The sequence below is a fragment of the Panthera leo genome, chromosome D2 (genome assembly GCF_018350215.1).
Source record: "Panthera leo isolate Ple1 chromosome D2, P.leo_Ple1_pat1.1, whole genome shotgun sequence".
Classification (NCBI taxonomy): domain Eukaryota; kingdom Metazoa; phylum Chordata; class Mammalia; order Carnivora; family Felidae; genus Panthera; species Panthera leo.
Window position 1 is genome coordinate 87247567 of NC_056689.1, and position 12989 is coordinate 87260555.

Below are 12989 nucleotides of genomic sequence, written 5' to 3' on the forward strand. Positions count from 1 at the left end.
GTGAACAGGGGAGGGGTAGAGAGAGAGGGAGAGAGAGAATTCCAAGCAAGCTCTGCACTGTCAGCACAGAGCCTGATGCGGGGCTCGAACTCACAGACCACGAGATCATGACCTGAGCCGAATTTGGACACTCAACTGACTGAGCCACCCAGGCGCCCTATCTTAAACTTTCTGAGGAACCTCTACATTATTTTCCACAGTGGCTGCACCAGTTTGCATTCCCACCAATAATGGACAGAGTTCCCCTTTCTCCACATCCTTGCCAACATCTGTTGTTTCTTGTGTTGTTCATTTTAGGCAGGCAGCCTTTTTAAAAAGAAGACTGGGCTATTTTCCTAGGACTTTATTTCACGTTCCTGCCTCTAATTCTGCAAGAAGTGTCGAAGGTGTGGCTCCCACCTGGAGCGAAACGCCATGGCAGCACACAGGAAGCTGTTTAAAGTTCACTTTACCCAAAAGATTTGTTCACATTTCCCTTTTAAATGTATGCATGGGATTGATACACAGAATTAATACGTGCAAAAGAAATCATTTAAAAAGTATAGCAAAAATCAGAAACAACAAGAAAGAATTAGCAGCAAATTTTCTTTCTTAATGGGGTTTAAAATAGGAAAGCTACCTCCATGACGAGAGTCTGAGACTCTCACTCTTTGCTTTATCCAATTCTGCATTGCTTGAATATGTTACAAAGAACATGCTTTACTTTCCTAATTAAAATGGTCTCTCTCTCTTTTTTATTTTAGAGAGAGAGAGAGCAACTGGGAAGAGGGGCAGAAGGAGAGAATCTGAAGCAGGATCCACACTCAGTGTGGAGCCTAACATGGGGCTCGATACCACAACACTGGTATTTCAGCTCATGTCCTGAGCTGAAATCAAGAGTCCGATACTCAACCCACTGAGCCACCCAGGTGCCCCTAAAATGGTCTATTAATCTTTACACACAATTGTTTAACTTCAATAAAGTGTCTCCATATTGTTTCCTGACAGGTAAATTCCTGATAATTTCCTGACAGTTGATGTTATTTGGGTGCCAACAGCCCAAGTGGACTGACGACCTAGAGCAGGGGGACCTGGCCCCAACCACAACTGCACCCCTGTGAGGTCCAGACTTCCCAGCACCTGCCCTCAGCCTCCCTTCCTGGCAAGATGCACAGGCACAGCTGTTCTCAGCCAGTGGGAGCCAGGAGGCCTGCTCTACCGCACACACAGCCTGTTCTCACCCCAGCTTGAATGAGAGCCTGAGAGGAAGCTGACTCTGCCCCCTCCTCCAGCAGCAGCAAGTGGGACAAGCAAACAGGAGAAATGTTGTGTGAACTCAGTGGGTGTCTGACCCAGCTGGGCCTTAGGGCAGATTAAGAGGGTAGAGGGTCCAGACAGCTCAGTTTCCATCCTGAGGGGTGGACCTGCCCCCACACTAGCTCTTGGAAGGGATAGCAAGGCCAAGGGAAACTCACACAGGGTCTACCGTCCAACCCACAGTGTCAGTTCCCACACAGGGTCTACAGTCCAATCAGCCTTGTCGGTTCCCCCACAGGGTCCACGACTCAACCAGCCTGGTCTGTTCCAGCTCAAGGGGCACAGCACAGCTGAGAGGAAGAAAGACAACCTCACCCCCCAAATGCTGCCAGAGACTCACACCCTTTCCCAACACAGAGTTAACAAGTAAAACACAAGTAACATGGCTGCGGTTCTAAATACAGAACAATCAGGGGCGCCTGGGTGGCTTAGTTGGTTAGACGTCTGACTTTGGCTCAGGGCGTGATCTCATGGTTGGTGAGTTCAAGCCCCCTGTTGGGCTCTGTACTGACAGCTCAGACCCTGGAGCCTGCTTTGGATTCTGTGTCTCCCTCTCTCTCTGCCCTTCCCCCCCCCCCCCCCACACACACTCTCCCTCTCTCAAAGATAAATAAGCATTAAAAATGAAAAAAAAAATACAGAACAATCAATAGATTGCCCACATGGCTAATAATTTGAGAGAAAGAAAATGGGTTAGAATTAGGTATATAAGGTACATCCTCATTTTCATATAAATGAAAGTATAGAAGATGGTTTTCATTTTTTTCATCTTTTATCCTACTTTCCATTATACAAAAAATTCATTACCAACATAAAAGTATAAAATTACAATTAAGATCTTCCCTATATCTTCAGTTAGAGGACAGAATGAAAAGCATTCTCTTAATTCTAAACACACATGTGTGCACAAAAGCTCAGTGAAATGCCTAGAAACAGCCCAATAGGCAGGTGGAAGTTCCCTGTGAAGGACTAATGGTGACCAGAGGAGCAGTGGAGCCCTGCAACGTTCATGGATAAACAGACAAGACATTGCAAGAGTATAAAATCTGCTCAAGTTAATTCATTGATTTGAAACAAATCCAGTAAAAATCCTAATGTAATTGTTTTTATTTCTCCTTGTGATACATTTATTTCCCAAACTGCTGCTGCTTCTTCTTCTTCTTCTTCTTCTTCTTTTAAGATTTACATCCAAATTAGTTAGCATATAATGAAACAATGACTTCAGGAGTAGATTCCTTAATGCCCCTTACCCATTTAGCCCATACCCCTTCCCACAACCCCTCCAGCAACCCTCAGTTTGTTCTCCATATTTATGAGTCTCTTCTGTTTTGTCCCCCTCCCTGTTTTTATATTATTTTTGTTTCCCTTCTTATATGTTCACCTGTTTTCTCTCTTAAAGTCCTCATATGAGTGAAGTCATATGATTTTTGTCTTTGTCTAATTTCACTTAGCATAATACCCTCCAGTTCCATCCTGTAGTTGCAAATGGCAAGATTTCATTATTTTGATTGTCGAGTAATACTCCATTGTATATATAAACCACATCTTATTTTATCCACTCATCCATTGATGGACATTTGGGCTCTTTCCATACTTTGGTTATTGTTGATAGTGCTGCTATAAACATGGGGGTGCCTGTGTCCCTTCGAAACAGCACACCTGTATCTGGTGGATAAATGCCTAGTAGTGCAGTTGCTGGGTGGTAGGGTAGTTCTATTTTTAGTTTTTTTGAGGAACCTCCATACTGTTTTCCAGAGTGGCTGCACCAGCTTGCATTGCCACCAGCAATGCAAAAGAGATCCTCTTTCTCCGCATCCTCGCCAACATCTGTTGTTGCCTGAGTTGTTAATGTGAGCCTAATGTAATTTTTTTTAGAATTTGATAAAAATCATTCTAAAGAATAATTATTCTAAAGAATAATTTTCCCTTAATTTTCTACAAAAAATACACTTTTATAATAGATATTAACTTTTTCAAAATTGGTAAATTCTTTTTCTTTCTTTTTTCTTCTTCTGAATTTTCCAGTTGCTTTGACCAAGTGGAGTGGAATTCAGCTCTTGAATTTCCCTGTTCTAGTCCTATGAGTTTCACTGCTAGTGATTCAGGTACTACTGGAGGCTGCTCAGGCGAACCTGATCAGATGTTCAGAGACTTGCATTATGAAATCTAGCATCTGGCCATGGAGACAGCACATAATTGATGCAGCACATAGATCCTGCCCCCAAACAACACGTGTAAACTTAACTTGAACCCTCCTGTCCAAACCAGTGTCCATGGTCTGACCTATGGGCTGGTGATATTCCCCTGGATGTTGTGTCGGCTGACTTTGGTGCAGATGCCAGCATTCAGTGTTGACAGACCCTGGGGATCATAAAGTGGGTACTGGGATGGAGCTTCTTGGATGCAACTGCTACAGGAATCAGCCTTTGAAATGATGGCCAACAGTAGTTAATTATAAATTAATATCTTGAGCCCAAGGAAAAGGAAGGTGGCATTGGTTGGATGGTTACCCTCCTTCCTGAGGGTGTGTTATAAAAGCTTTGTTTTTTTTTCCAGATCATTCTCACAAGTCAGTAGTGACCCCAAAGTCACCATGGCTGCCCTGGGCATCACAGTTGCCCTGTTGGTGTGGATGGCCACCCTAATGCTTATCTCTGTCTGGAAGCAGATCTACAGCAGCTGGAAACTACCCCCTGGCCCTTTCCCACTGCCCATTATTGGGAATCTTCTCCAGTTGGATTTCAAGAATGTTCCCAAATCTTTAACCAAGGTAGGAAAAATATCATTGATTTGGGGGAGGAGAATTCACGGATTAGACATAATATGTGTGCACTCAATTAATTGTCAGACAGGTTGCTATTCAATACAAGCCTGTTATGAATGAACTGACTGAACAGTAGTATCCAAGAGTGACATTAAAAATATTTAGCTGGTGGTACAGCATGGGCGTGGAGCCCTTGAGTGGGCATTGGCCATGGTCATCCCCAGAGGCCTCTGCTTGAGCCCAGTGTTAACTGCTCTGTCACTGGATGTCTTGGTGAGGCCAGTGTGGCTGGGGTTGCTGCTGCTGTTTGCCACTGCAAAGCACGGAGAAGCCATATATTCACACCAGGTGCACACTGTAGATGCCAGACAACAGGGTGAATAGTGGTCAACCTGTGTGGCACCTCCACCTACAGTTGTTGTGAACAGTGAATGAGCTAAAGAATCTAAAAACTGAATGAGTTGCTAAATCTGTTACATGAGTTCATAAAAGAATGCCCAAGAGCCTAGTGTTTGCAATAGGGAGATGTTGACAGTGGTTTGTGCACCATGGAGGACGGACTTGTGGAGGTCAGGACAGTGCTGGCTCAGGGTCCTCCAGTAGCACCCTGGGGTCCAGGACTTAGACTGGGGATAGCAGACAGTGGGGGTGATGGCACAGATGTGGTCAAAGGGGCCACAGGGGAGGAGCAGGAGTCAGCCCACCAAGTTAACTGTGTTCAGGCACATGTGTCCAGGTGCCTAGGTATGCTGGAACCTCCCTCCCTGCAGAAGAAAGCCTCTGTGGGGAGAGTCTTTCCAAACTGGGCTGGACAAAGACTGTCTTTTCCCAGATCCCTCTGTCTTCTCTTGGTGAATAACAATTTTGGGGGTCAGTTTAAAGCCTGTCCGACTTCTTCCATAAGTTCCCAGTGGCCTCACTTATCTGCTTGCTGGTCTCTGCAGTTGGCAGAGCGGTACGGGCCTGTGTTCACCTTGTACCTGGGCTCCCAGCGCACCGTGGTTCTGCATGGCTATAAGGCAGTGAAGGAAGTCCTGCTCGACTACAAGAATGAATTTTCTGGCAGAGGAGAAATCTATGCCTTTGCGGCACACAAGGAAAAAGGTGAGCCCCACTTCTCAGAGCACCCCCATGGTGGGGGACCAGCCAGGTCCTGAAATACCAGTGATGACAGCCACATAGTAAATAGTACAAGATAGAAAGGTAAAGAGACCCTCAGACAATTCAGGTGCTCATCACATACTGTATTGAAAGCTACCATGACAGACTTGCTCTAGAAAAGGTAGGACCGCAAGCACCCACGCACTGGTGAGCAGGACAGATGTGTGCTTGCAGAGAAATGCCACAAAGGAAAATGCCTCCAGCAGTTGAGCTGTGCCTTCCTCCTGCACACGTTGTAGCCTCCCGGGTGTAGCCTCAGTCCAGAGAGCCTCCACTCACAGCCCCACCTGCTCCTGAGTGTCGAGGCTCCACCCTCCAAGGTCCCTCACCTAAGATGAGGCACTGACACCACGGAGCAATCTGCTGGTCTGTGGGGCTTAGCTCAGCTGCGGTTCGAATTCTCCAATGAGGAGGCCTCTGACACCCCACCTGGGGTGTTCTTAGACCAGGAAGGGTGCTGAGCGCACCCCAGCTCACAAAGGGACCTCCACATGATCCTGTCTTGCCAGCCTCACCTCTCTTTCTTCAGTAGCCCATGTCTCCAGCGCCCTGGGTTCCCCGTATCTAGAACAAACGCTGTCACCTCCTGTTGGGGTCTGGGGACCTGCCTGATTTTTATCTGAGTGATGTCCAGACTGTTGACTCCAATCCCCACTTCCTGTGTCTCCTGGGACATCCTGGAGATCATGGGGGCACCTGCTCACATCCCTGTGAGCTCCCTGCCTGCCCCTGCTTGCTCCTCTGGACTCGCATGCTTATTCCTTTCTACTTGCTCACTGTCATTTTAGTGAGATTCTAAAGCAGATTAGAAATGAAGCCATGTCCCATCTACCCTACAAAACCCTGCAGGCCCTAGTTTCTCCTGGCTTAGCTTTGGTGACAAACCTCTAGAAAACCTGTATCCATTTTATGTAGAAATTTCAAATCAATGTGCTTCCTGTTGTGTGCGCTGTTCTCATGGTGCTGTCCCCTTATTCCTTTATACATTCCCAAGGTCATACCCTGTCACTATCAGTGGCATTTGACTTTCTCTCTTGAATGTTGTGGATTTTGCTTCTTTGGGGTTGTCAAAAGCAAAGTTAACTAGTCAGTGTTTGTCATTAACACCACAGGAGCTTTGCTGCCCCACGAGAACAGCAGTTGTGGGTCAAGGAGCTCTGTCTAGCTCCAGGGAGACCTTATCTGCCACCCCTGGTCCAAGTCATGGGTCCCTGAATGCAGCCAGGCCAGGGCCACTTCCCATTCCATGGGCTGGACTCAAAGGGGGCTTCATCCCCTCCTGATAGTGGCTCCTAAGTCATATTTTCACATGTACCATGTGGCCCAGGCTCTGTACATGGCATACATCTGGTTCCCCAGGGATAACAACGCAAATGTTAATTATCAGCATAATAGTGAGCACAAGGTGTATGTTAATTAAAAAAAATTTTTTTTTCATTTCAGTAAATGTTTATAAACCTGTGATGGAGAATTGTTATTGTATCCATTTCAGCCTGTTTTGGACCCCAAAGTCTTGGCTCCTCTGGAATCTCTCCTTCTGTCTATCTCTGTCTTTGTCTCTGTCTCCGTCTCTCTGTACCATTTAAAACAAAATTTTTTAACGTTTATCTATTACTGAGAGACAAAGAGACACAGAGCATGAGCAGGGGTAGAGAGAGGGGAGGCACAGAAACTGAAGTAGGCCCCACACTCTGAGCTGTCAGCACAGAGCCTGACGTGGGGCTGGAACTCACGAACTGTGAGATCATGACCTGAGCCAAAGGTGGTCGCCTAACCAACTGAGCCACCCAGGTGCACCTCTCTCTGCCATTTTAAAATTATCTACCTCCTTGACTGTCTGTCCTCAGTTGCCATGTCAGAGCCATTGGCTGGGGGAGGGGGCAAGGGGATGTCCACTGGGCACTCCCTCTTCCTGCTTTCTCTGCCAGCTTCTTTGGTCCTCAGGACTGGGGACCCAGCTCACAGCTCTGTCATCTGGCCTCCTGAACACACATACTCTGGTCCCCTCACTTGTCTGCCCTGCATCCTGGGTCAGCGAGTCTGCTGCTGCCACTTGAAGGTTGAGGCTGCCCTCCCCCTGAGGCTGTCAGTGGTCCCACAGACACGTGGGAGTGTGGTCACGTGTGCCCTGAGTTCCCTCTGGGCTCTGAGCTGTGTCCCTGGTATCTACCCAGCAGCCTCTGCAGCGTCCAGCAGGGATCGAGAGCTCAGCATGCACAGACTTGATCCCAGGACCCCCAAACTCCATCCCAGCTGTGTTTTTAACCAAATCTAACCCTAATGTCTAAGTAGGGCCTTGGGTGCCGTGCACTCTCTGTGCACCCACACCTAGTAGGGGGCCATGCTGTCTGTCAGTCCACCTGTCCTTCCCCACCTCATGCTTCCCTGCAAGGTGGAACTGAGACCCTCAGTCTGGTCTGTGCTTCGTCATCTCACTCCTCCCTGTCCCTCCCGTGCAGCCACACTTCCTTCTAGAACATACCTTGCCTTGGCCTTCCTCAGATCTCTTCCCTCCAAGGGGAACATGAGTGAGGTCTTCCCAGATCCAATGGTGGGCAGAGTCTGGGAGCTGAGTGACAGCTCAGGTTTTAGTGAGGACACTTTCTGAGAAGCCACAAAGCTGCAAGTTAAGGTATTTGCAGTGTGGAGGTTAAAAATCAGTGGAAACAGGACAGCTTCTTGGGAATTTTGTGAACAGAGGGAAAAGGGGTGGGGGCTCGTCTTGCTGTGCAGCTGAGGCTCTGTGTCCCCTGGGGAGGTCTCCAGGCAAAGTGGAAGGAGAAGGCACACTGATGGTAAGAAGGGCGCCCCTGGGAGGGGACATGCAGTAGGGAAAGGAGCAGTGGGGAGTAGCCGAGAAGGCTTCTCCGAAGCTGGGCAGCCTGGGCTGTCACCCTGCCTTCGGCATGTATTGTGACTGGGTGCTTGTCCCCTCTGCCCTAGGAATTACGTTCAACAATGGGCCGAGCTGGAAGGACACCCGGCGCCTGTCTCTGAGCATCCTCCGGGACTATGGCATGGGGAAGCTTGCCAATGAGGAGCGGATCCAGAGGGAGGTGCCCTTCCTGATGGAGGCATTCCGGAAGACCCAGGGTGTGTGTGGGCCAGGTCCTTGTGTGCACTGCCTGGGGCGGGGCGCAGGGGCTGGATTGGTGCGCACTGCCTGGGGCAGGGGAGGGGGTCAGGGCCAGGTTGTCAGGCTCACTGAGTGGGGCTGGGGGGGGGCAGGGCTGGGTCCTCGTGCGCACTGCCTGGGCGGGTTGTTGGGCCCCAGAGTCATCAGCAGCCGCTGACCCCGACAGGGTGGCGTTACCCTCAGGACCCTCTGGCAGCTAGGGGTCCTCTCCACCTCAGGTGGAGCAAGGGCGCCAAAAAGAAGGGGGCCCCCAGTAGCTCTCACAAGGCTTTCAGAGTTTGGGCTGTGTTCAGGGCCACTGCTCCCAGGTGCTGGAAAGCCTTAGTGGGGGGGGGGGGTAGGTTGGGGTGTAGGGTCCCTGACAGCTCACCTGTGGTCCAGGACAGCCCTTCGACCCCACCTTTGTTCTGGGCTACGCCCCCTGCAACGTCATCTCGGACATCCTCTTCCACAAGCGCTTTGACTACACGGACCAAACCGGGCTGAGGATACAGAAGCTGTTCAACGAGAACTTCCACCTGCTCAGCACCAGCTGGCTCCAAGTGAGGCCCCCCCACCCCCTAGTCTGCACCTGCCCTCTGAGTTTGGCACAGGACAAGGTGGGGGTTGGGGGATGGGCGGGGGCCCCAGGCGCTTGCGCCTGGATGTTGCTTCTGGAGACCTCCCCGAGGCCCCAAGTTCCCCTCGCTGACCATGGGACACCTACGGTATTACACTTTAAAACAGTACCACACTAACACGTGACTTCACACACCCGAAGTTGTGGCACCAAAAAGTTACTGCGAGCCAAAATGTTCTAAATAACACAGCTTGATGCCCATCAATTCAAGTTGGAAAAGTTTTTAGCCCAGGACACAAAACCATGTTGCATTTGCAAGAAAGAATAGTAAGATAACTCTCTCTCTGTCTGTCTCTCTCCCTCTCTGTCTCTCTGTATCTCTCTGTCTCTCTCTCTGTCTCTCTCCCCCTAGTTATATAACATTTTCCCAAGCTATATGCGCTACCTGCCTGGAAACCATAGAAAAGTAATAAAAAATGTGTATGAAATAAAAAGTTATACTGCAGCAAGAGTGAAGGAGCACGAGGAGTCGCTGGACCCCAACTGCCCCCGGGACTTCACCGACAGCCTGCTCCTGGAGATGCGGAAGGTACTGCAGACACCGCGAGTAGGGAAGCTCTTCTGCTCCTTGCTAGGGGCTGAGACTGCTGGGGGGCGGGGCGACTTGGCTGCAACCCACACTGCCTCCGCTGGGCATGGGTGCTTCTGGCTCTACACCACTCTGGCTTCGTATGACTACCACACCTGCTCCCATGGGTGTGGAGATAGGGCCAGCCTGCCTGGCTGGCCTCAAACACCATAGGAGGTCTGCAGTGCTGGCCAGCAAGAGGGGTTTCTTGGGAGAGCCATCAGTGGCTGTGGGGCTGGTGTGTGGGCCCTTCCTGTGGCCCCCTCCAGGCTGTACTTCGTAACCATTTCTGACTTTGATGACTGTGTCTCACTTGCTGTGAAGGCCTCCACAGTCCTCCTTAGCACATAACCCCCAAATTGTACATGAGTTCAAGGGTTTCCAAGCCTCGCCAGCATTACCTACCTGAAGGCCCTCCAGGCCCCCTAGGCCCCCCACTGAGATGGTGATGTTTCTCCTCCCTCCTTTGACGTCTCTTGGGGCTCTAGAACAGCATGTGAATTCTGGAACTGATTTCCCTGGAAGCTGATCTATCACTGGGGTCCTCACTGCCCCATCCTGGTGTCTCGCTTCTTGGTGACTTCCTGCCTCCTGGGAATCAATGGTGCTGACTGTGGGCTTGGAGAAGGCCAAGAGCAACCCCTGTGACTCTTGGGTTGTTAGCAGAGGCCCCACAGTTCAGCTCTGGGCTGCTGGAGGTCACGGCTCCGCACGGGGGAGAGCCTTACTCCCCAGGACAGCCCTCAGCTCTGTGGAAGGAGCACAAGACTCAGCACCCTGGGCAAGGGGCACAATATTGCCAATGGCCAGTTTTGTGGGAGCCTTGGTGCTGCTAACTGTGCGGTGGAGACGATCACGTTTCCACGGGATAGCCTCACACATACCTGCCTCCTTCCCTGGGAGCTGGCAGGCTTGTCAGGCTCTTTTCTCATCCACCTGAAGACACCCTCTTATAGAGTCCCTGGCTGTCTCTAATATCTGCAGGAAAGATACACCAAAGAGCCTTGGTTCACCTTTGACAACATTGCTGCCACCGTAGCTGACCTGTTTTTTGCGGGTACAGAGACCACCAGCACCACTCTGAGATATGGGCTCCTGATTCTCATGAAATACCCAGAGATCGAAGGTATGCCAAGTAGTGGGCAAAGATTTCAGGGCCATGCAGCTGGATTAACTGGATTAGCTATGATCAGCTAGAGGCTAACATGCGAGAAGCTTAAACAGACTCACAGAGCTTGGTCGTCTTGGCACTTGTGGTGCCCAGGATGCCCTGGAGCACTGCTGACAGTGCTCCATAAGCATCTGCCAGATGGGTGGGGGCATGGGTGCTGAGCCAGCCTGGAGTCGATCCCTTACATCTGTTCATGTTGTGGCAGAGAAACTGCATGAAGAAATCGACAGGGTGATTGGGCCAAGCCGAATCCCTGCCTTCAAGGACCGGTTAGAGATGCCTTATATGGATGCCGTGGTGCATGAGATTCAGCGATTCATCGACCTCTTGCCCTCCAACCTGCCCCATGAAGCAATCCAGGACACAATGTTCAGAGGATACGTCATCCCCAAGGTCAGATGTGAGCCTGGCGTGCACACGCTGAGCACCACCCTGCCAGCACATCAGCCATCCTCCAAAGGGCGGGATCCTTCGGGCGGACATGGCTGAATGGTGGGGGCCGGGCCAGCATTCCCACCTGCAGAGTGCTGCTTCCCAGAAGTCCTCACATGGGCCTGGTGACCAAGAAATGGAGAAAATCTGGAAAGGGGACCCTGGGACAGTGCCTCGGGTTTGTGGTATTTCCCCACCCAGAAACCAACAATGGTATAATCTTGCCCAGGGCTCCTCCTCTGATGAGATTACAGCTCTTGTCACCATTTACACTTGACTCCTGACTGCCTTCCATATAGTCCTTAAGCAAACAACTTCCCCACCTGAAGGTCCCAGTAGGAAGCTCATGTTCTATTAACTTGATGGACTGACACAGGCCTTTGCTCCTTCTAGGGTACAGTCGTGGTCCCAACGCTGGACTCCCTCTTGTTTGACAACCAAGAGTTCCCTGATCCAGAGAAGTTTATGCCAGAGCACTTTCTGAATGAAAGTGGAAAGTTCAAATATAGTGATTATTTCAAGGTATTTTCTGCAGGTAAGAAGAGTGCAGACGTAGCCCCTTCCCCGGGGAGCTGTCCTGGTTTTTGCTCTCTGCCGAGGCCATGCACCTTCACTGGGCCTGCCTTCTGGCCACATGTCCCAGATGTGTCTGTCCCTGGTTTGTGCTCTTTGCCGTGGCCATGCACTTGCACCAGGGCCTGGCTTCTGGTCACAACATGTCCCAGAGGTGTCTGTCCTTGTTCACAGAGCCCAAATGACATTCTCTTACTGGAGGTCCTGGGAATGAGATGATTTATTATTTCTGCAAAGCAGATACTTCATTCAGTGCTGAAACCCTTATGTATTTAATAGGACTTAGTGAACGTCTTTCAAAACTCTAGTACCTAATTCTCCATAATTTTAAACAAGCGTTAATAAGCAAAATCTAATGTTTGATTACCTGGACTCATCATGGGACAATTTGGCCCTCTCTTGGGCCCCGGCCTCATTCTCCAGGGTGTTTCCCTAGGGGTTGGTGGGAGGGAAGATCATATAACCAGCTCAGTAACACCCAGCGTTAGAGTGTTTGGCTTCCAGCTGTGGCCCCGCTTCTTTCCTGTAGGATGTCAGGGTGAGCACTGGACAGACATCTCTCTCCCAACCTAACGTATGCTTATGCTGCTGAGTCCTGGTGACGGAAGCTGTATGAAGGCTGGTCCAGGAATATGTCTATCACAGATATTCTTATACTGAAATGTGTTGTGTGCTTCCTTTCAACAGGCAGAGGGGGGTCAGTTTTGCTTTAGGGTGACAGTTTAGCCACAACTCCTCCCCCCGACCCCCTCTGCTGCCTCACCTGTAGCAGTGCTGCTGTGTCTTGAGGCTGCCTCGGAGTCTCAGCAGCACTGTTGTCACTTGCAGGAAAGCGGGTGTGTGTTGGAGAAGGCCTGGCTCGCATGGAGTTGTTCCTGTTCTTGTCCGCCATTTTGCAGCACTTTAACCTGAAGCCTCTCGTTGACCCCAAGGATATCGATCTCAGTCCCAGCACAATTGGGTTTGCCAAAATCCCACCCCGTTACAAGCTCTGTGTCATTCCCCGTTCGGGTGTGTGAGGCACACATGCCCTGAAGACCCCTGTCCTAGGCTCTTTGATGCAAGCCTGGAGTCTTCCTGCTCTCCCAAATCCCCTTGGATGCCTCCAGGAGGACTCTCCCCACACGGTCTCATCAAGGGCAGTCAGGGCTTCACGGGGAATAAATTGGCTCAGAGATGCCACTTTCCAGAGTCACATTCATCAGACAGAATTTGACAGCCAAGTCCAAAACAGATCGTGTAAGACTAATTAAACAAATTGAAACAATT

General features: G+C 50.1%; 1 protein-coding gene across 1 annotated transcript; it reads left to right on the forward strand.

Annotated features, from left to right (window-relative positions):
* Positions 1–3880: 3880 nt before the first annotated feature.
* Positions 3881–12989, forward strand: LOC122202043 (cytochrome P450 2E1). The gene is made up of 9 exons (XM_042908185.1): positions 3881–4066; positions 5005–5164; positions 8165–8314; positions 8739–8899; positions 9329–9505; positions 10529–10670; positions 10921–11108; positions 11541–11682; positions 12549–12989. The coding sequence occupies exons 1-9, from the start codon at positions 3890–3892 to the stop codon at positions 12737–12739; spliced, it is 1488 nt and encodes a 495-aa protein (XP_042764119.1). The 5' UTR covers positions 3881–3889; the 3' UTR covers positions 12740–12989.